General features: G+C 44.3%; 1 protein-coding gene across 1 annotated transcript in view; it reads right to left on the bottom strand.

Annotated features, from left to right (window-relative positions):
• Positions 1 to 27,573, bottom strand: part of STK3 (serine/threonine kinase 3) — a 283,538-nt gene that overhangs the window by 209,824 nt on the left and 46,141 nt on the right. The window contains exons 5-6 of the mRNA XM_075353079.1: positions 11,348 to 11,512; positions 11,096 to 11,263 (exon numbers count right to left, since the gene is read on the bottom strand). Coding sequence (XP_075209194.1) covers positions 11,096 to 11,263; positions 11,348 to 11,512 — 333 coding nt within the window. The remainder of the gene's footprint in view (positions 1 to 11,095; positions 11,264 to 11,347; positions 11,513 to 27,573) is intronic.

The following is a 27,573-nucleotide window of genomic DNA, read 5'->3' as shown; positions in this document are numbered from 1 at the left end:
TATTTAAGGAAAGCCTTCTTTATGAGCTTTATATTGATGTGGCCATTATGATGTGTAGCGGACCACCTCTTTAATCCTATATCTGCAGGTTAATAGCTTTTGGAGACTTGATATGTCAAAGCAATGTATTTCCAGAAGAGACTCTCCTTAGCTTTTTCTTTTTTTTAGCTTCTAGAAACTGGCTCTCTCACCTGTGTGGGAACATGGGAAATCTAATGTGTAAAGGCTGCTTTACATGCGGCGATTTATCGTGCGATTGCAGCCACCCCCATCGTTTGAGCGTTACGGGCAATTTGTTGCCCATGGCGTACAAAGTCGGTAACCCCCGTCACACGTACTTACCTCCCGAACGACCTCGCTGTGGGCGGCGAACATCCTCTTCCTGAAGGGGGAGGGACGTTCGGCGTCACAGCGACGTGTCACAGCGGCCGGCCAATAGAAGCGGAGATGATCGGGACGTAGCATCGCGCCCACCTCCTTCCTTCCGTATGGCTTGTGGGACGCAGGTAAGCTGCAGTTCATCGTTCCCGGGGTGTCACACGGAGCGATGTGTGCTGCCTCGGGAACAATGAACAACCGGCACGCAGAAGGACTATCGATTTTTTGAAAATGAGCGACGTGTCAACGATAAGGTGAGTATTTTTGCTCTTTCACAGTCGCTCGTAGCCGTCGCACGCTACAATATGTCATCGATGCCTGATGTGCGTCACTAACGACGTGACCCCGACGACATATCATTAGATATATCGTAGCGTGTAACGGGCCCTTAAGGGGTATGGAAAAGTGTATGAGGTATGGAAAGGAGATAGCAGCCCCACCAGGGTCAGACACTCCTGACAATGCCTCTGGACAGCGCTGCAGAATGAATTGGTCTTATGTAAGTAATAGGAAATAAAGTGATCACATATTAGGCAATTACTCATCCCTAATTACACTAAAATGACAGAAAATGCCCTTTGTCCGAATCAATACATACCTTTACACGCTTAAAGAAAAATCTCACAATTGTATAAGAATTACTCTACAGTAGTTAAACTATCATCTGTATAACATGACGACTAATGGGAATTAAATAAGATAAATCTTTGATTGATCCGTCATAAACAGAGGATTAGGATTAAGTTATATTTCCAGATTCGCCCTTAACCCCTGCAATGCCGATGTGTCCTGGGATCGCCATAACCTCCTGCATGTGTGCAGCGTATTTATCAGGCGGAAGCGACGCTTGTTTGCGAGGAATCCACGGCTTCCTCTCTGCCAGAACACTTGTTTAAAAAGCCATGTTAGACTTCTATTTAAAGCTCCAGCCTGGCCAAGGAGGAAATGGCCTGTTGGCAATGGATTGACTTTGTGGCAGTGCCAACTGGCCTGCAGCTAAACAGTGTGCAGGATAATTTCAACATGCATTCCCCAGTAACAAAAATTGTACTTTACATAAATACTGAAGATCGTGGCCCGGCTCCAGGAAAAGCAAAGACAATAAGCCCTGGCCTGCGAGCTCGCCTTTATCGGATGAATGTCAGAAGGAAAACAAAGTCCCACAATCTAAAGAAGTCAACACATGTCCAGGAAGCCTGTGAGGTCAGAGAGAAGCGGGGACAGAGGGAAGAAATCTTGATACTTTTACGGTAATTTACTATGGAGAGCTCAGAGCTAGATTAGTGAACACCGCAACTGCTTCTTAAAGGGACACACACCAATACAGATTTCAGATCTCTCTTCTTGTTGTACATTTTTCCCCATTAATAAGTTTCCCATTTCAAAAACTTAAATTTGTATCAAACTTTTAGGAAATTTTGGATTTAACAGAAGAGATTCATCTGTTCCTTATCCACTTTCCTTGGGGCGAAGAGCCGTTACAAAGAGTCCCTCTTGCCTCATACTGGCAACTGAATGAATTAAATGTGTAATACTTCCATTCTCCAGTGGAGGAGCTGTAGGAAAATGTAACGCAATGTTGTTTTCCACAAATCAGAGAGTTCCAGCAAAGGGATTATTTGATCTGCTTATTGCAAAATGGAATTTTAACAAATAAGCATGGTCCAAAGTGGAGAAACTTTTTTTTCCTTAACCTCTTCACGGCCAGGCGATTTTTCATTTTTTTTTATTTTTTTTAATCATTTTTATTTATTTTTTGCTCCCCTTCCCAGAGCCATACCTTTTTTATTTTTCCATCAATCTTGCCATGAGGGCTTGCTTTTTGCTGAACGAGTGGTACTTTTAAATGAAACCATAAGCTGTACCATATAGTGTACTGGAAAATGACAAAAAAATAATTCCAAGTGCGGAAAAATTGCAAAAAAAAAAAAAAAAAAAAGTGTGCTTGCACGATTGTTTTAGGGATATTTTATTCACAGTGTTCACTATATGGTTAAACTGATGTGTCGGTGTGATGCCTCAGGTCGGTGAAGTTTGAATATAGCAAACATATAGGTTTACTTTTATCTAAGGGGTGAAAAAAAAAAAAAATCAGAAATTTCTCCCAAAAAAAGTGATGCGCTTTGTCCACCATTTTCCACAACCCTTAGCGTTCCCATTTTTCAGGATATGGAGCTACTTAACTACTTATTTTTTGTGTCTTGAGCTGACGTTTTTAAAATGGTTACAATTTTGCACAGATGCGCCATTTTGATTGCCTGTTATTGCATTTTGCGCAAAATTTATTTTTTAAACTTTTTTTTATTATTATTTTACTAGTCCCCCTAGGGGGCTATAAGGATCAGCAGTCTGATCGCTGGTTCATTTCTGTTGATCAGAGCTGCACAGCTCCGATCAGCAGAAATGCAGCGTTCCTGTTACAGTTGGCACTCTGTCAACTCTAACAGGAACTACTTCATAATAATGACAGGAGTCATCACATGACCCATCGCTACCATCGGCTCCCTGTGATCACATCACGGGGCCTCCGATGGTGGTGGGGAAAGGCGTGTTCCCGCTGCAACCATTTACATAGCACTGTTACATTCTGACAGCACAATGTAAGGGGTTGTTAACAGGCATGGGTGGATCGCAGATCCGCCCGCGCCTGTTTGCTGCACGTCTGCTGTTCAATTCAGCAAAAATGTGCAGGGATCACCGCCAGCTCACAGCTTGTTAGAAAGGTTTACTCCATCTCCCATCTAATGAATAACATAACGTTGTCCCTTGAAGAATAAGCCATTCAATCCTTTAAAGGGAATCGGTCACCAGGTTTTTGCTCCCCCATCCAAGAGCAGCATAACATAGCGACAGAGACCCTGATTCCAGTGATGTGTCACTTACTAAGCTGCTTGCTGTCATTTTGATAAAAATCAATGTTTTCTCTGCTGCAGATCTAGCAGTTATACAGAGCTCATGAATATGCTGGACTACCTGGCAGCACACATGATAATATCCTGGTGATTAAACTGTGATTTTATCAAAACTACACTAAGTAGCTTAGTAAGTGACTTATCGTTGAAATCTCTGCACTGCTCTCAGATTAGGTGGCAAAAACCTGGAGAAAGATTCCCTTTAATGGCCTTAAAGAGATGCTCCAGCAGCAAAAAAACAGTGTGCACAGTGAGCAGCTGTGTCTAGAAATGCATTGGGGAGGGATGATGCATTTCTAGCTTCTCAACTGGGCACTAAATTCTCTACCTACCAACACTTTCCCATGGCTGATTGACAGGTCAGAGGCCATGTACCAGAGCATACGACCTGTTAATCAGTCAGTGGAAGGTGCTGTTCAGTAGAAAAAGTGAGCGCGAGGTTGAGAAGCTGTAAGTGCATCCATTCACTCCAATGTACTTCCAGATGCACACACACAGAACTTCAAAACCTGAGTTCTTGTTGCTTTGGGGTCATAAAGGGATCAACTGGCTTATCTCTTAAAGGTCTACACAGTCCTATAAATGATTTTGGGGTGGGTGGTTAAAGTTTGACAGGTCCAGTTTAAAATTAAGCAAATGCAGCACATGAACAATGAGATAGCCCCACACTATAAAATATTCATGTTTTACTAAAGTTTTGATATATAATGTGAGCCAAATTTTAATAAATACACTACAGACTGCTAAAGTCAATGAGCGTTTTACACATCCTCAAACCACATCCCCAATCAGACTATGAAGAGATTTCCTTCCTTGCCCAAGTCTTGACATTCGTGTCTCTCTAATACACCTACTTAGCTTGCTATCCACCAGGAGGACGCGGCCCATTATAAGGGCTAGTTTAATTGGAGAGGTACAAGTCTACCCTCGGCTTATCTGATTATCAGCATTAAAAAGGGATTTTCTTTTTCCATTTTTGTCGTTACATCTTAAAAACTCATGTTCGGAAATTAGCCGCTTACCTTTATGTACCCAGTGCAGCTAAAGGAAATTAAGAGGCCTGAGTGATTCCAGCTGTGCGCGGGGGATTACATTAAGCTACAAAATATTACACTGGAAATCAGGCTAGGGCAATCAAATAATTAATCTGTAATCAATACAGGCCGCTCGCTGCACACATTTACTATTTCATACAGTTACATTACATTTCACTGATTGCAGAGAATGAGCCATTTTCCCCTTCCTCCAAAAATGCCTATTTCTGTTCTGCTTTATTTTTATCCCCGGCTTACGATTTCCTGCCTCTTGGATGAGAGCGTTCCCAAAACTGTTCTCCACTAAACGTCTTGGCCTTCTGAACCCATAACATCACAGTGGGAAAAAGGAAGCTAAAGGACAATGGACACATCGGGATCAGTAATGACCCGAAATCACAAGAGAGAAGACAAATGAGGCTGTATGCATACAGAACAACTCAATACATACAAAACAACCCAACAAACAATACTAACTACATACAAGCCAAGTCAACAATACATACAAACAATGCTACATACATACAAGACAACCCAACAAAACACATACAAACAATGCTACATACAAGACAACCCAACAAAATAAATACAAACAATGCTACATACAAGACAACCCAACAAAATACATACAAACAATGCTACATACAAGACAACCCAACAAAATACATACAAACGAGGCTACATACAAGACAACCCAACAAAATACATACAATGCTACATACAAGACAACCCAACAAAATACATACAAACAATGCTACATACAAGACAACCCAACAAAATACATACAAACGAGGCTACATACAAGACAACCCAACAAAATACATACAAACGAGGCTACATACAAGACAACCCAACAAAACACATACAAACAATGCTACATACAAGACAACCCAACAAAATACATACAAACAATGCTACATAAAAGACAACCCAACAAAATACATACAAACGAGGCTACATACAAGACAACCCAACAAAATACATACAAACGAGGCTACATACAAGACAACCCAACAAAACACATACAAACAATGCTACATACAAGACAACCCAACAAAATACATACAAACAATGCTACATACAAGACAACCCAACAAAATACATACAAACAATGCTACATACAAGACAACCCAACAAAATACATACAAACGAGGCTACATACAAGACAACCCAACAAAATACATACAAACAATGCTACATACAAGACAACCCAACAAAATACATACAAACGAGGCTACATACAAGACAACCCAACAAAATAAATACAAACAATGCTACATACAAGACAACCCAACAAAATACATACAAACAATGCTACATACAAGACAACCCAACAAAATACATACAAATGAGGCTACATACAAGACAACCCAACAAAATACATACAAACAATGCTACATACAAGACAACCCAACAAAATACATACAAACAATGCTACATACAAGACAACCCAACAAAATACATACAAACGAGGCTACATACAAGACAACCCAACAAAATACATACAAACGAGGCTACATACAAGACAACCCAACAAAATACATACAATACTACATGCAGACAAGACAACCCAACAAAATACATATAAGGCTACATGCGCACGCTGCTTTTTTTGCTGCTTTTTTGCTGCTTTTTTGGCTGCAGTTTTGTCAGCAGAACTTTCTGACATCTGACTTCCCAGCAAAGTCTATGAGAAGTCAGATTTGTCATGCGCACATTGCAGTTTATTTGTCAGCGTTTTTTTTGTCAAAAGTTTGTGACAAAAAAAATGCACCATGTTCATTCTTTCCTGCGTTTTTGTCAACATTTGTCACCCATTGAAATCAATGAGGGCATCAAAAACGCAGGAAAAAATGCATGTTATCAAAAGTGGTGCATTTTACCTGCCTTTTACCTGCGTTTTTGCTAGCAAAAACGCAGGTGATTTGTCAGGAAGTGAGGTCAAGCAAGTGGTCCCGTCCCGTCCTCCATGTGTTCCCCGAAGTACCGCTGTCCCCAGGGGAGATTATGTGGAGGACAGGACTATCAGAGGCGGCAGCGAGAGGGGGATGGACATTGGCAGCTGAAAACATTGATTTTTATCTCTCTCTGCTGCCGCCGCTGATATCCCGTCCTCCACGTGTTCCCGAAGTACCACTGTCCCCAGCGTGCACGCACAGGGGAGATGATGTGGAGGACGGGACTATCAGCAGCGGCGGCAGCGAGAGGGAAAAATCAATGTTTTCAGCTGCCAATATCCATCCCCCTCTCGCTGCCGCCGCCGCTGATAGTCCCGTCCTCCACGTGTTCCCTGAAGTACCGCTGTCCCCAGCGTGCACGCACAGGGGAGATGATGGACCCCTCTCACCGCCGCCGCCGCTGAAAGTCCCGGGCTCCACGCTCCTGCCGGCTCCACGCTCCTGCCGGCTCCACGCTCCTGCCGGCTCCACGCTCCTGCCGGCTCCACGCTCCTGCCGGCTCCACGCTCCTGCCGGCTCCACGCTGTAGCGCGATCAGCTGAGCTGTCACTGAGGTTACTCGCGGCCACCGCTGGATTCAGCGGTGGCCGCGGGTAACCTCAGTGACAGCTCAGCTGATCGCGCGGCTGTCTTCATTAGCTGCATGGAGGTGACCGGAGCGGCGGTGTCTTCTGCTTCTCCGGTCACCTCCATGCAGCACAGCTGGATGCGACGCTGGAGCATGCTGGATTACGCCAGACATGGAGGGTTTGTCGGGGTTAATAAATTGGTAATGAGGGAATGTGTTTGTGTTTTTTATTTCTAATAAATGATTTTGTGTGTGTTTATTTACTGTAACTTACAGATTAATCATGGAGGGGTGTCTCATAGACGCCTGACATGATTAATCTAGGACTTATTGGCAGCTATGGGCTGCCAATAACTCCTTATTACCCCGATTTGCCAACGCACCAGGGCAAATCGGGAAGAGCCGGGTACAGTCCCTGAACTGTCGCATATAATGTATGCGGCAATTCTGGGCGGCTGCTGACTGATATTGTTAGGCTGGGGGGCTCCCCATAACGTGGAGCTCCCCATCCTGAGAATACCAGCCTTCAGCCGTATGGCTTTATCTGGCTGGCATTGAAATTGGGGGGGACCGCACGCCAGTTTTTTTTAATTATTTATTTATTTCTAATTTTTTTTTTTTCAATTCAACAAGCTTTATGGGCTTGTTTGAACTGAAAAATACATGAAACAATTGTTGACAAAACTGCAGCCAAAAACGCACTAAAAAAGCAGCAAAAAAGCACCAAAAAAGCACCTACATTTCTTGTGACATTTCCAGGCTCTCTCTGACAAGGTGCAGTTTTGGCTGCAGTTTTGGCTGCAGTTTTGGCTGCATTTTGTGAACACGAAAAAGAAGCAGCGTGCGCATGTAGCCTAACACTAAATGCAGACAAGACAATCCAACAAAACACATAAATAATGCTACCTACATACAAGACAACAAAATACATACAAGCGATGCTACATACATACCGTACATACATACATACAAGAAAACCGAACAAAAAACATACAAATAATGCAACCTCATATAAGACAACCCATCAAACGATCCATACAAAATGAAGCAACCTACAAACAAGACAACCCAACAACAGAAACTATGCTACATACATACATACATACATACCAAACAACCCAACAAAATACATACAAACGATGCTACCTATGTACAAGACAACCCAACAATACAAACTACATACAAAACAACCCAACAAACAATACATACAAACAATACGCAAACAATACATACAAACTATGCTACATACATACAAAACAACCCATACTACATACAAAACAGTACAATATGAAATCTGCAATACTGCGCTCTAGTCTGGTGGTTCAAGGTATTAAAGTGGCAGTAGAAATAGAATATTTTTTCAGCACAAACCACACATTTTACATCTTATGTCGGAGGAGAAATGATAAAGAAACCCTTTCCAATCCCAGGAATGACCGGAGCATTTGCCTTGTAGCTATCATAGAGAAGTCTTGGCTTGTGACCCCCTCTAGTAGTCGCCAGACTGGAGAAACGCTAAATAGGTGCAAATATTGCCCTGGAGGACCAAGTCCATCTCTACATTTTAAGGTTCTCATTACAGTGGTAATGTAATGTACAACCAACCACAGCTTCCATGGGTTATAATCAAAAAAGGCATCGACTAATCACGATAACCTATTTTAATATTCAAGATGTCCCAACGATCAGCAGATCAGGAGACTATATCCACTCCGCCATATGTCATTTATGAATGGGTTTGGTGTGCCAAAGTGAGAACCGCTATTGCAGATCCCCTCTTTGGCTATAGACGATCCTATATCCTATTAGGGACTAAGGTCAGACACCATTGATCTGGGGTCTGTAAACACAAGTATAGGGTCAGAAAAACTCCAGTAATTAGTATTGGGGATATGTGCACACTATATTTGCTGCAGACCTTTCTACACTGCGCCACTCCACTCCACTCCAGGCATCGGCATCCATAGCGATGAAGCAGGAACTTCCTGGTTCCTGTCACCGCTACTCAAAGGCAGCGTGCTGGCCAATCAGAGGCAAGCGGCTCTGCCTTTGACGTCAGCGCTCTGGCAGCAGAAGTTCCGCCCTCGTCGTTATGGTTACCCGATACTCAGCCTGCACTGGAGAACAGCAAGTCCCAGGAGACCGGCGATGGAATGGAAGGTAAGGTGAGCATATAATATGTACGTGTTTGTACGTGTTTGTGTGCGTTTGTGCATGTGTGGAATGACAGAATAGGGGACCAGGATGGGACATTTAACAAGTTGTGGAATGAATCATCTGCATTGCAATGATTTTCTATGGGAAATCTTGCTCTGCTGAACGAGTAACTTGATTAACAAGCAGAGTCCCAGAACGGATTGTTCTCGTTAAGCAAGGTTCCACTGTACACTCATACTACATTACATGCACATATACTCACACATTTAAACAAAAATGTTAGTGGGAATGCTGAAGCCCCGGGAAAATGAACTACTCCTCTCGGCAGCCTCAACTTTCAATCAGAGGCACAGCCAATGCAGCTTTCATCATCACACAATATACACTAAGTATCGGCCATAACCATGGCCCCGCACTGACAGCTGGCTTTGTGCCAATGTATCCTTTTATATCTTGTGAGCACACAACCCCTTTAAGGGTGGCTTACTTAGTTTGTAATTAAGCTAAAATATTATGCAAAAGGCTAATCTCTCCATAATCTGGCATCCAGGGGTGTAAGGCTTGTACCTGCAAATAGCAACCAATCTGAACAGTCAACACTACAGTATATATAAACAATTCATCAATACCCCTGTATATTAGATGCAAAATTCTTCTTTGCATGTTTATATCAGTATATATAGAAATTCAATACAGCCATCTTCACTAGAAGATACAAGTCCCAAAAGCAGTGCCGTCCAATAATCCAAGTGGTTCGGTCATGTGTGGAAATGGATTAGGCATACCTGTATGTCATGTGAAAGAAGTAGGGCTAGACGTCAGAATAGGTTTAAGTAGCATTACACAATACAGCTAAGCAAGTTTCCCATCCTGGCTGTGGGCAACTGGCGCAAAGCTAAAAAACAGGCTAACAGAGGGCAGCATTAGACAAAAATGGCAAGTAAGCATCATCTATTAATACTGAGTTACACAGTGTTAGAGTAACGAAGAAGTTAAAGGGCTTGTCCACTTCTCGGACAACCCCTTTCTCAAAAACATGTTTGTCCCCGTTAAAATAAAACCACTTTTACTCCCCTCCGGTGCAGGTGCCATCCCAACAGTGTCAACACTCGCTCTCCGAGGGACTCACGTGAACTTCTTAGATCCAAAGATCCATGCACTCGATCACCACCGGTTTGACTCTCCTCACTATCAGATAAATTGAATATCAAGAGGAAATCAGAGCTGCGGCTGGCCGCTCACTCCCTATTGAGGTTTGATGCGTCTGAAGGCGAGGAAAGCAAAGCAGGCACCGACTGGGTGCAGGGATCACGTGACGTAACAATTTCACAAGAGCCCCAGGAGAGCGACAGCGCTGGAACAGCACTGGCACTCGTGGTGATGCTGACTCCCAAGAGCTGGATCATTGGAAAGGTTATTGATCTGGAGACTGGTAGCCCGAAATAATAGTTTACGGCACATGCGGAGATAGCCCCATAAACATAAGGCTAATGTCGGTCAAACTTGCCGTTAGTAATGGGTTCAGCCAACAGTGTAATGTGTATGGGGGTGTCGACTGACTGATGGTCAGGGGAGATGTTGATGGAGCATGTTCAACTTTGGACTGCCAATCGCATGCTTCTCCTCCATCAGTCGACATGTCAGCAAGTAGCTTTCTCATAGATGATACAAGAGTGGTCAGATAAATGAGCATTCTTGGGAATGGGAGAGTCAGCTAAGCTGGCCGTCGGCTGAACGATTGGGTGAAGTATCTTTCAGCCGTCAGCCATCTAATGTGTATGGCTAGACAGAAAATGATATTTCAGCCAGTTCATCAGCCAATAAGAGCAGTGCTGTGCATGCTTGACAATCGCGCCAATCAAACCTAAACTCCAGAGCCCCATTTTCAGGACAGATGGGGGTCCAGTAGTGGGACCCCAGGAATCTACACGTAAGCACATTTCCTATGAATAGGTAAGAAGCTGTTATAGTGGGCTAATCCCCTTTAATTTGCTTGGATACATCAGAATATACTATGCTCTGGCAAAGAAATCGGTTAGCGACAACACAACACTAGTAGGGTCATTAAATTAGTCAAAACGCACTTACCCTCATTGGATGAATATCTGCATAAGGCGGCTTTCCTTCTGCCATTTCTATTGAAGTAATACCCAGGGACCAAATATCTGCCACACAGTTGTACCCAATTTCTTGTATCACTTCAGGAGCCATCCAGAACGGGGTCCCAATGACTGTGTTGCGTTTTGCCATTGTGTCCTATTTAATAAAAAAAATATGTATATATTTTATAGTGGACAATCCAACAAGTATAAGACATCCAGCTCCTCCGATGGCACTTACAGTCAGCTGGCCCGCAACTCCAAAGTCTGCCAGCTTAGCGTGCCCCTCCGTGTTGAGGAGGATATTCCCAGCCTTTATATCTCTGTGGATCTTCCTCATAAAGTGTAAGTACTCAAGTCCTTTTAGCGTGGATTTAAGTATTGTAGCAATTTCATCCTCTGTTAACTGAAAAATAAAGCAGACGTGTATTTTTCATTAAAAAAAAAAATATATATATTTTACACTACAATACTCTCAACGCAGCACAATCAAATTTATAATTTCTGCGCTATATCTATAGTTATATTAAGTTTCTGCACCCCGCTAAATGTAACACAGGGAACAGCTCCTAATGTAAAGGCCAACGTTCTGCTAGACCGCTGTACACCAGACGGAGGCCAAAAGTGGCCACTTATCTAAAGAGAACCTGTCCCCAGGTCTTACTTTGTTCCTGCTGCTTACCCTATTATTCTGTTTCCTTTTTGTCTGTTCTTTTTTCGTTTTCTAGTTTGTTTGGGTTTTTCTCTGGGGGCGGGGGGGGTGTTAAATACATTATTGTACAAAAGAGTGTGGTTTACAGGATCCTCTGGGGACGTCTTTAGGCTGCTTTGCATAATTACTCAGTGAGTCACACCCTTTTAGTAAAGACCACAAAAAATTAAAAAGGGGTTGTCCCCAGGTAAAGGGGAAAAAAAAAAAGTCTAGACTGACGCCTGCGCCCAGCGCGGTTCCAGCGGTGCTGGGGCTTACGTGGGGTTGTGACATCACGTGAGCCTCGCGTCCAATCAGCATTGGCTTCTGTCTCCCCGCCTTCGGATACACGAGTTAATCAACAGGAAGCGACAGCTGCGGCTTCCCCACTCGCTTTCTGTTGATTGCTCCAGTGTCCGAAGATGGGGAGACAAAAGTCAATGCTGATTGGACGCGGAGCTTGCATGATGTCACAAGCCCTCGTTAGCCCAGGCACCGCCGGTTGTGCGCCAGCAGCGGAGATGAGTATGGGCTTTTTTTTTTTTACTTTACCTGGGGAAAACATGTTGAATCAAAAGAGGTTGTCCTAGTAAAAAAAAAAATCTAACGAAACAAGCAGGAAAAAAACTAAAGCAAAAACCCAGCGACTTTTGACCCAGTGATTGTTCCCTTTTAAGTATATATGAAAGTACAGCAGACTGTACTTTTCTTTGGAGTGAAAACAAAAAATGCCATATAAGTTTTAAATTTATTTTTTTATTTTTATTTATTTTTTTTTTTTTAAAGGACTTACTATGGCTCCTTCCGTTGGGAATATGCTTCACGCACCTATTAAGTGTATACACAGGACAGTAGCTACATATGCAGTGTGCGCTCAACCCTACCCAAACGAGTCTTATACTAGCTTTTAGTGTATGTTCATACATTGTGTATTAAAACCTTTTTTTTATGTCCGCACCAAAAACTAGCGTGGCGGCAGGAGAAGCGTTACACAAAATACGTAGCAGTGAATGAGATTTTAAAAATCTAATTCACACAGAGTTTAATTTTTCCTTCTGTCTTGAGCTGCTGGGCGTTTATTGGACATCTGTAGCATGTCAATTCTTTCAACATTTTTGCAGTGTTTTTAGAGGCTTTTTTTTTCCACTCAATTGAGTGGCTAAAAAAACGTCGGATCTGGGTGTTTTGCCACTTAAAGCAGTGAAAATTGTTTTTTTGTATTTTATTTCAATCAAAGGATTTTTTGGGTGTTTGTGTTTATTTCTTCTTTTCACTTACAGATTAGTGATGGGGGTCTCCGACACCTCCCATTACAAATCTAGGGCTTAATGGAAGCTGTAATCTGCCATTAACCCCTCATTACCCCGATTGCCACAGCAATCGGGAACAGCTGGGTAAAGTGCTGGCATTGTCACATTTAATGGATGAATGGATGCAACAATCCTGAGAGGCTGCAGACTGCTATCTTTAGGTTGGAGGGGGGCAATAAGCAGGGGACTCCCCAGCCTGAGAATACAAGCCTCCAGCTGACTGGCATTTATCTTGGCTAGGTATAAAAATTTGGGATAAATTATTTAAATAGATAAATAAAAAAAAATAAGCTGCATGTGGTTCCTCCTATTTTGATCCCTAGCCAAGATAAGCAGACAGCTGGGGGCTGCAGCCTGTAGTAGCGGCTTTATCTGTGATGGAAAAATTCACAGCAAGAAAGGGCAACAATATTTACCTGCTCATGCCACAGAAACAAATGCACTCACAGGATGCAGCAAAACCCCTTAAGGCCAGAATCACACTTGCTAGTGCAAGCAATCGCAGACGCCGGAGGGCAGGGGAAGCAGTGCATATACAATGAAGGTAATGAGGGGCACCGAAAGGGAATGAGCGGCCGCGGAAGCGTACAGCAGCACCGGTGACTCGGTAAGTCGTCTCCGCTGAGACTGCTAGATCAGCTGTCGAGCTGTGATTAGCAAGGTCTGGGAGAGAGGGGTAGAAAGTGAACATCCCCAGTAAAAACTGAAGAAACGCACAGACACTAGCTGAGTGATTTGATCCATCTATGTCTGACTCAATGCAACAACTAAGTAGGATTAAAAGGGTTAATCCCGCGCAATCCGCCAGAATAAGATGCGGAAATTTTGATAGATTAATAACTCTTTTATTCCATAGGTCTACGCGTTTCGAGGTATGAAAACCTCTTCCTCAGGACCAGAATATCAACAATGCTGGTCCTGAGGAAGAGGTTTTCATACCTTGAAACGCGTAGACCTATAGAATAAGAGAGTTATTAATCTATCAACATTTCCACATCTTATTCTGGTGGACTGCGTGGGATTAACCCTTTTTCTCCTCCTACTGTGAAGACATGTCCACGTGGGACCGCGGCAGCCGCCATTATCTCATGCTATCTATGGTGGTTGTGACCTTTCACAACTACATTTGGTGAGTGTATTATATTATATATTACCTTGTTTGTTTACCTGGTAAGACCCTATCAGCGTTTCTGTTTTTCTAGCTATATCAATGCAACAAGTAGTCAGAGAAAAACATACTTTAAAAGCCACAAAGGAATGACTTACAAGGAAGACTAGTCAGACAGGAGGGTCCCCAGTGTCTTCTCTCTGCCCTCTCTGAGTGACAGGTCTGTAAGTGTGTATAAGGAGAGACTTATACGTTGCGAGGAGAAGCAGAGAAGTAGTTCGAGACCTGCCTGACCAACTTGTCTCCCATACGGTTTTAAAGTATTGTATTTTTCAAATTATAAGACGCACTTTTTACTCCCAAAATTGGGGTGGTGGAGAGTGTTCACAGGAGGCAAGGCCGCCACTGCAGAAAGCTGGTGGAGGCACATGTGGGTCAAGGCTGCGGTCCCTGGGCTGGGAGGAACGGGATGTCCTGGCAGCACAAGAGGGGGGGGGGCATTGATCTCTCGGCAACATATGCAATGGACTTTAGGATAATGGCACTGGATATGGAGCATCGCCATTTTCCTGACGTCTATCAAATTCGTCACCAGGAGATCAATGGCGTCTGCCTCGCGCTGATGCGACAACCCATCCTCCCAGCATTTCCCCACTCGTGCCGACGCCGGCTTCCTGTGACCTTACACCACATCCAGTAAGCTAAATTTGGCCTATAAGACTGACCATAAGACTACAAGATGGTACCCAGTTTTAACATTAAAATTTCTTTTTATTTCCCTCCTGTAAGTTTGTGGTGCATCTTAGGCGGGGCCACATGGGGGATTACTGCGATACTCGCATGACACTCGGCTCACGCTCACAGCACAGTGGGAGCAGAGTGTCATGCAAGTGTCACTGCGACTGAGGTCCAATTATGCGATCAGGCCACAGCTGCGGGGGGCGGGCCGGAACTCAGGAGGGGAGGGAGGGATTTATCTCCCTCTCTCCTCTGTAGTTGGCCATTGCCATTCTCGCTCTGCACTCGCAGTACACCGGTGTACTGCGAGTGCAGTGCGATGTTTCTCTCGCCCCATAGACTTGAATGGGTGCGAGAGAAAGAGTCTCAGCTTACAATCCCAGCATGCTGCGATTGTTTTCTCGGTCTGATTAGGGCTGAGAAAATAATCGCTCATGGGTGCTGGCACACAGGCGAATATTGGTCCGAGTGGAATGCAATGTTTTACCACATTCCACTCGCACAGATTTTCATGCCGTGTGGCTTAGGCCATATGGTCCAGTGTGTCTTATAATTAAAAAAATATGGTGTGTTTATCACTGAAATGCTGCTTTTCAGAGTAACTCATACCTAGATGAAATCATACAGCTAGTGCAGACTATATGCGGCTCGTGGACTGGGCAGCATATATCTATCAGGACCTTTCAGCTTAATTTTTTGAGCAAGTAACAGGTCCTCTTTAAGCATTCATTTCTAGGTTTAGTGTTCCTTCTGCAAAAGTGTTAGGCCCTGTGCGCACTAGAAAAAGGATTTCTCAAGTAATTTCTTGAGTCTGAAAGAATAGCGCACTTGTGTTCAAAAAACGCACAAATAACGCATCGAAAAATGCATGCGTTTTTGATGCATTTTTTATGCGTTTTTTTTCCGCAGGTTGGTCCCTGCGTTTTTTACCATTATCTATGACAAAAAACGCAGGTATCTGCAGAAAAGAAGTGACATGCTCATTCTTTCTCAAGAAATTCTGCAGAAAGAATGTTCTTGAGAAAAAAAAAAAAACGCAGTGTGCGCACAGCTATTTTTTTTTTTCCTTAGGTTTTGCTGGGGAATGTCTGCAGAAAAGTTACAACCATTTTCTCAAGAAATTTCTGCAGCAAAAACGCAAAACAAAAGCGGGTAAAAACGCAGTGTGTGCACAGGGCCTTATTCTGTTTTCCACTATTAAAGTAAAAAAAATAAAAAAATAGCATAAAAAGTAAATGTGAAATCTTGATATATGAAATAATCATGCAAAAATATAAACAATTTTCATACACTCAATGTGTTTGTGCATCATAATTGATTTCCATAACGGAGAAATAACATGGTGCTAGAATATTTCTGAACAGAAGTAGCCGAGCAGTGCAGGCCCTTTACTCTAGAGGGGGCTGAAAACCTGCAAAAAATAAATCGGCTTTCCCTAAGCTTCTTAAACAGCGAAAGGTTAAATGCTCTTTTCCATTTCTCAATTCCCACTTCAAAGTCCCATTTAGGGTTGGCCGGCCCTGTAAGAATGCAATATCATGCTCTGCGGTAAGTGCAGATGTTTTTCCTGAGCAGCTGGAAAATGTACAATCTGCGTTATCTACTGTGATCAGCAAACATGGACGTTTCTGAGGTTTAACATGATTGCAAATCCGGCCATAATAAAATAAAGGCTGCTTCACCTACAGATTAAAGGAGACAGAAGCACAGAGGCAGAGTAAAATCAGAGCGTTCACATCAGCGCGGCTGCTTGGCTGCAGGCGGTATGGTCAGAAAGGAGCATTGTGCAGCGAGGGAACGCGATGGGGAAGCAGAGGTGGTTGCTTCAGTGCGCACAAGATTGAAGGGTACGGATAAAACCGTATTTAGCCTGAATCCATTAACATTCCGCTCTCGTATTGCATTTACTTTCTCTTGTTTATGGTCACCACACATAATTTGTAATTTTCCAGTAGTTTCTATTTTTATGCAATCGAGATGTAAAACAATTATGGAGCTTATTAGGGAAGTTTCCACTGCAGACTTTCTCAGCGCTCTCCTGTTTCAGTGGATGGGGACCAGAAATTGGATAAAAAAAAAATTAAATAGTCCCTATTACAATGTATACAGAGCATATAGTCATTTACATAGGATCTGGACAATGTTCATGTATACACAGGCACCCTACATATATGCATCGTGTCTCATGTGACATATTAATGGCTGAAGGGATGAGCAGCAATAGCACGTGGTGATGACTATCTGCACACGGCCCTCCTGGCACTGTCCATGGTACTGGCGAGGAGGACCATGCAGTAGCCCCTGGGCCTAAATACAAGACCAGGCTCATCTAGCTATTTTATGCTTTGTAGCCAGATTTTACAATCATTTGCAAGATCTCAGATTTGTACATTGTGTGACGCTGGAGTTTACTCAATGATACAATGCTGTGCACTACAGGAACAGCTTCACATGAAGCGCAGAGCATACTCCTAGGGATTGTCAGCCTATCTGTACAACATGCACGAGCCCTATAAAGCCTTTAGTATTTTAAGTTTTTATTACTAATACTTGCAATTTTCTTTTTTTTGGGGGGGAGCAATTCTTCATCTAAAATGCATAGTAATAAATCCTTAAAGGGAACCAATCACCAGGATTTTCGTATATAACCTAAAGCCAGTGCTATACTGGCACTATCAGGCGGATTCTCTACATACCTTTAGTGGTCAGCTTGGATATTTAGGTTTTGAAATCCAAGAAAGTAAAGTTTATAAAATTGGCAACTGCTTGAGTGACAGCAGCTGAGGAGCAGATAATATCTGGGCGGTATTCATAGTTATCCTCCCTCCCCCTGTTAGAATTAGCATAAATATTATACAATTGATGTAACTTTTCTCTTCCAGGACATGTGTGAGGTCATACTTGACCAGAAGGGGCGGGGCCTCTGCCAACAGAGCTGATATCAGGAAGAAACATTTTCCTATTGGCTGATGCCCCTCCCTTTCTGGTCACATGGGTTTGACCTCACCACAGGTCCTAGAAGAGAAAAGTTACATCGATTCTATAATACTTATGCTAATTGTAACAGGAGGAAGGAATAACTATGAATACCCCCCAGATATTATCTGATCCTCAGCTGCTGTCACTCAAGCAGCTGATGATTTTATAAACTTTCTTGGATTTCAAAACCTAAACATCCGAGCTGCCCACTACAGGTATGTATAGAATCCGCCTGATAGTGCCAGTATAGCACTGGCTTTAGGTTACCACACGAAAATCCTGGTGATTGGATCCCTTAAAGCGAATCTGTCACCTCAATTTTGCCATCTTGAGCGCAGCATAATGTAGAGACAGAGACCCTGAATGCAGCTAAGTCAGTTACTGGGCTGCTTCCTGCAATATGATAAAATCAGTGTTCTTTGTCTGCAGATGATCACTAGAGCACAAGTAAACCTCTTGCCAGGCAGTCCTCCATATTCATGAGCTTTGTGTAGCCCCGCCCACCCCACTGATTGGCTGTGTATGTGCAGTGTACACAAAAAGCTGCAAATCAGTGGTGTGAGTGGATTATACAGCGCTCAGCATTCAGAGAACTGGTAGATCTGCAGCAGATAAAACACTGATTTTATATAAACTGCAGAAAGTGACCCAGCAAGTAATACATCACTGGACTCAGGGTCTCATTACAGGACTACTTGACGTGCTGCCAGGTAGTCCAGCATATTCATACGCTCTGTATAACTGCGAGATCTGCAGCAGAGAAAATATTGATTTTATCAAAATGACAGCAAACAAACAGCTCAGTAAGTGACATCGCTGGAATTAAGGTCTTTGTCACTACATCATGCTCCTATCAGATGTGGGAGCAAAAACCTGGTGACAGATTCCCTTATAAAGGGAACCTATCAGGTACAATATGCACCCAGTACCACGAGCAGTTCTGGGTGTATACTGTTAATCCCTGCCTTTCCGTCCCTGTAAACACTAGCATAGATAAAGAGATCTATAGAAAAAGTATTTCTAAAGCGCTTTTATCTTATGCTAATGACTGCGGGGACTAGTCTCAAGGGCGTTCGTTCCCCCGACTAGTCTGCCCTCTTAGCATGCCCACAGGGGTGTACTAATATGCTATTCAATGCAGCGTCCCCAGTGGTGCAGTGTGTACCACGCTTCTGAATGCAGGGCACTTCCAGTCATGCGCAGTAGACCTCTCTGAAGCCGGGATGCGTACACCCAGCTTCATACTGCGCATGACCGGAAGTGCCTGGCATTCAGAAGAGCCGTCACAGCGAACACAGGTGCGCGCGTCACTGCTGGTGATGATGAATTGAATAACATGTTAGTACACCCCTGTGGGCATGCTACCCTGCTAAGAAAACAGCTAGTCTGGGTATATAACGCCCTTGAGTCTAGTGCCCTCGCTCATTAGCATAAGATAAAAGATCTTTAGCAATACTTTTTCTAAAAAACTCTTTATCTATGCTAGTGTATACAGGGACAGTTAGGCAGGGATTAGCAATATACACCCAGAACTGCTCGTGGTCCTGGCTGCATATTGCACCTGACAGGTTCCCTTTAACCCCATAGCGACGGCCTAACGTCTCAAGACGTCGGAAAAACAGGGTACTTATTCTGTTCCGACGTCTTGAGACGTCAGGCCGGAAAAACCCTGTAGCGCCCCCCAGTGACGAAAAATCTCGGGGGTTTCAGCTACCGGGGGTAGCTGAGACCCCCCAGATTATGAATCGGGGTGTTTTTTCTGCACCCCGTTAATGCGATCGCCGGTATACACCGTATACCGGCGACAACATAAAAAAAAAAAAAATGGCTGGTAAAATTTATTTATTTCTCATCTGACGTGATCAAACATGTCAGATGAGAAATAAATGTGAGCCCTTAGTGCCCCCAAAGCCCCCGGTACCGGAGAAATCCATCCAACCCCCCCCCCCCTCCGGAAAATCCAAGATGGCGCCGACGCGCGCTGAAAACTCCCGCCGCCGCCGCCGCCTCTGCATTCATTTCCCTCCGATCTGAAATGATCAAACATTTCAGATCGGAGGGAAATGTCCCCCTCCTGACCTCTCCTCCGGTACACCGGAGCTCTTTGGTCCCTGGAGCCCCCTCCAGTTCTTCAGAGCCCCCCTCCAGAGCGTGCAAGATGGCGCCGACGCGCGCTGAAAACTGCCGCCGACGGCTCTGCATTCATTTCCCTCCGATCTGAAATGATCAAACATTTCAGATCGGAGGGAAATGTCCTCCCCCTGACCCCTCCTCCGGTCCACCGGAGCCCTCTGGTCACCGGAGCCCCCTCCGGGTCTCCAGAGCCACCCCCCCTCCCCCGCATTCATTCTGCTCTTTCTGCCGCATGTGACACGTCACATGCGGCAGAAAGGTGTCCCCAGGTCCCACTAGGTCACCCCCCATCACCCCCCCCAGCCCCCCAGCCCCCGAGCCCCCGGTCATACGTTACCTGTCTGGTGATCCGTCCCGCGATCACGCCGCCTCCTTCTTGAATGCTGACGGCGCATGCGCAGACAGCGGCTGTCAGCTGGATTCCTCCCCCGGTCCACAGTGGAGCAGCCTGTGCATCAGCAACGTCAGTCTTGCAGGGACGCTGACGTCGCTGATGCACAGGCTGCTCCACTGTGGACCGGGGGAGAGTGAGTGCAGTAATCAGCAGTCTCTCCATGTGAGGAGTGTGGTCCTCACATGGAGAGACTGCTGTTCCAGAAAATGGGGGGTACGTTCTGTGAGCGTGCCCCTCATATTCTGGAATGAGGTTACTGCAGGTCACTCTGCCCTAAGTTGGACCGGGGCAGTGTGAGTGCAGTATTCTCAGATTACTGCACCCACACTGCTCATGGAGAGCTTGCTCTTCCAGAAAATGGGGGATACGTTCCCTGAACGTGCCCCCCATATTCTAGAAGATCCAGAGTCGGCGTGGGACCTCACGGATTACAGCGGATTACAGCGACCGTAATTTCTTGATGCCAGGTGACATTACAGCTGGTATCAACCCCATATATTACCCCGTCTGCCACGGCACCAGGGCGCGGGATGAGCTGGGGCGAAGCGCCAGGATTGGCGCATCTAATGGATGCGCCACTTCTGGGGCGGCTGCGGCCTGCTATTTTTAGGCTGGGAAGAGTCCAATAACCATGGCTCTTCCCACCCTGAGAATACCAGACCCCAGCTGTCCGCTTCACCTTGGCTGGTGATCTAATTTGGGGGGGACCCCACGTTTTTTTTTTTTTTTTTTAAAAAAACGCCTGGGGAGCCCTCCAAATTGATCACCAGACAAGGTGAAGCTGTCAGCTGTGGTTTGCAGGCTACAGCTGTCTGCTTTACCCTAGCTGGCTATCAAAAATGGGGGGGACCCCACGTCGTTTATTTTAATTATTATTTTTTTGGGGGGCTAAATACAAGGCTAGGCACCCTTTAGTGCCACATGAAAGGCACTAAAGGGCGCCAGCTTAGAATATGCAGGGGGTGGGACGTTATATATGTTTGACATGTATCCATTCATCCATTGTAGCATTTTAGGCTGTGCGCCCACAATCGGGATTTGCAGCGTTTTGGGCGCAGAGTGTTTTCCCTGCGTCCATAACGCTGCATTGTGCAGTAGAAGCACAGTGGAAGGATTTTTAGATATCCCATGCCCAATGTGCTTGCCCAATGTGCTTCTTTTCTCCGCCACATAAACTGACCTGTGGCGCAGCTTCCCGAGCCTCAGCATGTCAATTTATGCTGCGGAGATGAGTGTTCTCTGCAGGTAGCATAGAGCTCCACAGCGGCCTGAACCCAAATCGTGGGCATGGGCAGCTGCGTTCTCCCGTGGACAACACTCACATCTCTGCAGGAGGCTGACACTGTGTACTAGACGCCGTGTCGCTGGCTCATGGCCACATAGCCTAAAAGTGAGACATTGGTTGCTACAGCAACATTTTTGTGAAGTACCTGTGGATTCAAAATGCTTATTATACTCCTGAATAAAATCCAGTTTCCAAAATGGGGTCACTTGTGGGGGTTTCTAATGTATAGGTACCCAAGGGGCCCTGCAAATGTGACATGGTGCCCGCAATTTATTTCAACTTTTCCAGAATTCAAATGGTGCTGCTTCCATTCCAAGCCCTCCCATTTATCCAAACAGAGGTTTTTGGCCACATGTGGGGTATCCCTGTGCTCATAAGACATTGGATAACAACCTGTGGGGTCCACGGTTTGTTGTTGTCTCTTGAAAAAGTGAGAAATTTGATGCTGAAGCAACATTTTTGTGAAAAAAATGAAAATTTTCAATATGGCAACCTAAGCTTATCAAATTCTGTGAAGTATCCGTGGATTCATACTGCTCACTATACACCTAGATAAAAGCCTTGAGGTGTCTTGTTTCCAGAATGGAGTCACTTGTGGGGGACCTCCACTGTTTAGGCCCCTCAGGGGCTCTCCAAATGCAACCTGGCGTCCGCTATTGATTCCAGCCAATTTTGCAGTCAAATGGCACTCCTTCCCTTCCGAGCCCTGCCATGCACCCAAACAGTTGATTTCCACCACATATAAGGTATCGCCAAACTCAGGAGAAATTGCACAATAAATGTTATGCTGAATTTTTTCCTTTTACTCTTGTAAAAAAAAAAGCTACCTGGTTGAAATAACAATTTTGTGGTAAAATTTTTTTTTTTTTTTTTCATGGCTCAACGTTATAAAATTCTGTGAAGCACCTGGGGGTTCAGGGTACTCACCAAACATCTAGATAAATTCCTTGAGGGGCCTAGTTTCCAAAATGGGGTCACTTGTGTGGGGTTTCTGCTGTTTAGGTACCTTAGGGGTCCTCCAAATGTGACATGGTGCCCGCAATCTTTTTCAGCCAAATTTCCTTTCCAAAATTCAAATATTGCTCCTTTCGTTCCAAGCCCTCCCATTTGTCCAAACAAAGGTTTCAGACCACATGTGAGGTATCACCGCGCTCATAAAAAAGTGGTTAACAAACCTTGAGGTCAAATTTTTGGAATTACCTCTTGAAAAAGTGAGAAAATTGATGCTAAAGCAACATTTTTGAGAAAATTATTAAAATTTTCAATATGACAACGTAACGTTAACAAAATCTGTGAAGTACCTGTGGATCTAAAATGCTCACTATACCCCTAGATAGAAGCCTTGAGGGGTCTAGTTTCCAAAATGGTGTCACTTGTGAGGGGTTTCTTCTGTTTAGGTACCTTAGCGGACCTGTAAATGCAACATGGTGCTCGCAATCTATTTCAGCCAAATTTGCTTTCCAAAATTCAAATATTGCTCCTTCTGTTCCGAGCCCTCCCATTTGTCCAAACAGAGGTTTCTGACCACATGTGGGGTATCGGCGCACTCATAAGAAAGTGGGGAACAAGTTTTGGGGTCCATTTTGTTGTGTTAGTTCTTCTAAAAGTGAATAAATTTGGGTTAGAGCAACATTTTTAGGTAAAATTTAATTTTTGCTTTTTTTCATTCCACATTGCTTTTGTTCATGTGAAGCACCTGAAGGGTTAATAAACTTCTTGAATGTGGTTTTGAGTACTTTGGGGGGTGCAGTTTTTAGAATGGTGTCACTTTTGGGTATTTTCTGTCATCTAGGCCTATTGAAGTCACTTCAAATGTGATGTGGTCCCTAAAAAAATGGTTTTGTAAATTTTGATGTAAAAATGAGAAATCGCTGATAAACTTTGAACCCCTCTAACTTCCTAACAAAAAAAAATTTTGTTTCCAAAATTGTGCTGATGTAAAGTAGACATGTGGGAAATGTTATTTATTAACTATTTTGTGTCACAGAAATCTCTGGTTTAACGGTATAAAAATTCAAAAGTTGAAAATTGCTAAATTTTCAAAATTTTTGCCAATATTCAATTTTTTTCTTCAATAAACGCAAAAAATATTGTCCTAAATTTGGTACTAACATGAAGTCCAATATGTGACGAAAAAACAATCTCAGAATCACCGGGATCCGTTGAAGCGTTCCAGAGTTATAACCTCATGAAGTGACACTGGTCAGAATTGCAAAATTTGGTCTGGTCATTAAGGTGAAAATTAGCTCCGTCACTAAGGGGTTAAGATCCAGACTGGACCACAAAAACGCAGTGTATGTTTTCTATATACTTTTCAAAGGTGTTTGATATGATGCCACACAAAAGCTTGGTACATAAAATAAGAATAATGGGACTAGAAGAAAATGTGTGTAACTGTGTTAACAAGTGGCTCAGCGATATGAAACAAAGGATGGTTATTTTTTTTTTTTTAAAATCAGGTTCATTTTTATTTAACAGCAAAATTATACAACACATAAAATAAATTCCCCCCATAGAAATATCACAGAAAGGGGAAAAACCTTTAGTCAATAAGAAAAACCACACAACATAATAAACAATGCACCCGCAGTCCACATCTCATTTCAATATGGGTCTCAAAGTGCATATTATTTCCCAATATATTCTCCATAGTATAGCTTACCCAGCATCATTATGACATTATATATATATATACACATATATACACACACACATATATATATATAAATACATAAACACACACACACACACACACACACACACACACACACACATTCCAGCAGTACGCATATCACACTATTTGAGGAAATTTGTTAACCGGTCAGAAGGAGAAGGACCTGGTCGCTCGCACTGTCCTGCAGTAACGCCGAGGAGGGAAGGCCTGTGGTATCCAACCATGCCCCCCAGATCTTATAGAACTTTTTCAATGCATTTCTTTTAAGGTATACTCCTCTCTCCAGTCGAAGTATAGCGTTTACACTTTCCCTAAAATCCCCGATGACCGGAGGCGCTGGGTCCAACCAGTGGTAGGCCAACAGTTTCCTAGCCTGGTACAAGAGACGTGTAATACCGACCATTACCGGCGAACTCCAGTCCACCCCCCCTTCCAGTAGACCCAGGATACATATAATAGGTCTTGGCTGTAGACGGATATTGAAAACTTGTCTTAGGCTGCTTTCACACCTCCGGTTTCTGCAATGCGGTACAATCCGGCACTTTGCAGGAAAATCGCAACCGTTTTTTTTTGCTGCCGGTTGCGATTTTCCTGCATAGACTTTAATTTGTGCCGCATGGCCTTGCGTTCCATCTGGTTTTTGCCACATGCGGCAGATTTAGCCGATGCGGCGGCCGGATGGAACGTTGCCTGGCACGTTTTTTCGTGCGGCAAAAAAAAACGCATTGCGCCGCATTCGGCCGATGCGGCGCATTTTTCAATGCATGCCTATGGCGGCCGGATGCGGCGCGATGCGGCAATAACCGCATCCGGCCGCCGTATGCGGTTTTTGCCACTGCGCATGCTCAGTAGCATGCCGCAAGCGGCAAAAATCGGACTGGCCGCAAAGGAAAAACTTATGCAAAGGATGCGGTGTGTTCACCGCATCCGTTGCATAGCTTGCACAGCCGGATTGAGCCGCAGAGCTCAAGCCGGATGTGTGAAAGCAGCCTAACCAATTCTAGTACTGCCCTCCAGTAATCTTCAATGTTCCCACAGGACCACATCATATGCATCAGATTAGCACCCTCCTGCCCGCACCTAGGACACAGATCATCCATCCTAACTCCCATCTTATGCAATAGACTAGGTGTCCTATATACTCTATGTAACAGGAATAGCTGTGACCGTCGTTGGCCTTCAGATACAGCAAGGCTTGGAGTCTGAGACAGGACCTCACCCCACTGTTCCTCTGTCATAGGGCCTAGGTCCCTCTCCCACTTTTCTCTAGCCTGCAAAGGGAATTTGTCAAGGTGTCTAGATAACATCACTGTATATAACCTGGAGATAATACCATAGGAGCGATCAGATGTCAACAAATCAGTAAGAGTGTGATTCCGCTCTATCCTAATGTCCATACGACGTGTCTGTGTCTCATAGGCATGACTGAGCTGCAGGTATTGGTAAAAGGAACTGTGCGGTATCCCAAACTCAGCTTGAAGCTGGTCAAATCTTTTAAGTATATTATTTTGAAGAATCTGAGACACCTGATGCACCCCCCTGCTCACCCCCATTCTCCAACCCGGGAGTCTCTGCAGCTCCGCCAGTCCACGATTATGCCATAAGGGCCAGTACTCAGTCATTCCTGATATTCCCAGCAACTGCTTCCCTCTATCCCACACCTTGTACATCAATGATAATGTTGGATATAATGGTCCTCCTCTGGGAGAGTATCCTGCGTCCAAAAAAGCCACTGGGTATCCCCATTCTGCAAGGCCCCTCACCAATTTGCCCCCAGCGTCATATGCCTCATCCTTTCCCCACCCCCTGAAGTGCTGCATCTGTGCCGCAACATAATAAACCCACGGGTTGGGGACTGCCAGACCCCCATCCTCCTTCCCTCTCTGCAGGGTCTCAAGGCGGATTCTAGCCTGCTGCTGTTTCCACAAGAGTTCCCGAAACAAAGTGCTGATTTTACGGAAAAATTTCCAGTGGATCCATATTGGGGCGTTGTGGAGAAGATACAGAAGTTTGGTCATCAGTACCATTTTTAGTAGATTAGCACGGCCAATAAGGGACAGTGGGAGTCGACACCAGGCATCTATCTTGTTCCTAAACTGAGCCAACACTGGTTCCAGATTTTGAGAGTAGTAATCACGCGGTCGGGCACTAACCACAATCCCCAGGTATTTCATTTTATCCACCGTCGGAATTGGCAGCCCCAGAGTACTAAAATTAGATGGGAGTGGATCTATAGGGAGCAGGGCCGATTTCTTCCAGTTTATTAGGAGTCCCGAGCGCCTACCAAATTCTTTAATAATAATTGCTGGGCCTACCGATGTCCCCACCTCCCTGAGATACAGCAACAAATCGTCCGCATAGAGGGAAACCTTATGCTCCAGACCGCCTATCTCAAACCCCCTTACGCCAATGGACGCACGAAGCATAGCCGCCAATGGCTCAATTGCCGCTGCAAATAGTAATGGAGAGAGGGGACAGCCCTGTCTCGTGCCCCTGGCCAAATTAAAAGACGAGGAGGTACAACGATTAACTCGAATCCTGGCCCGCGGAGAGGCATATAACAATTTGACCCAGCCAATAAATCTGGAGCCAAGACCCAATTTCTCCAAAACTACCCAAAGGAAATTCCATTCAATACTGTCAAAGGCTTTGGCTGCATCTAATGACAGGACTGCTCTCTCCTTGTTTCTCCCCTCAGAACTTAGCTGTATCCCCAGGAATAAACGTCGCAAATTAATGGAAGTAGATTTATTGGGGATGAATCCAGTCTGATCCTCGTGGATCACTGACGTGATCACCCGGGATAATCTGTTAGCTAGAATTTTAGCGATTAATTTAATATCTAATGTAAGCAGCGAGATTGGGCGATAGGAGTCAGGCGCGGTCGGATCTTTCCCGGGTTTTAAAATCAGAACAATAATAGCCTCCCTCATGGATGCAGGGAGGGATCCCTTCTCCTCAGCATCTCTGAACACATCCAAGAGTCTTGGCAGCAGCAGATGGGTATATAACTTGTAGAATTCACCCGGGAGTCCGTCCGCACCTGGGGCCTTTTCATTTTGGATTTGACAGAGCGCCTCCTCCAGCTCCTCCAGGTCTATATCTCTATTCAGGGATTCTCTCTCACTATCTGAGACTGGGGAGAGTGATCTCCT

Source organism: Anomaloglossus baeobatrachus, chromosome 6 (assembly GCF_048569485.1).
Source record: "Anomaloglossus baeobatrachus isolate aAnoBae1 chromosome 6, aAnoBae1.hap1, whole genome shotgun sequence".
Classification (NCBI taxonomy): Eukaryota; Metazoa; Chordata; class Amphibia; order Anura; family Aromobatidae; genus Anomaloglossus; species Anomaloglossus baeobatrachus.
This window is presented reverse-complemented; position numbering and strand designations above follow the sequence as displayed.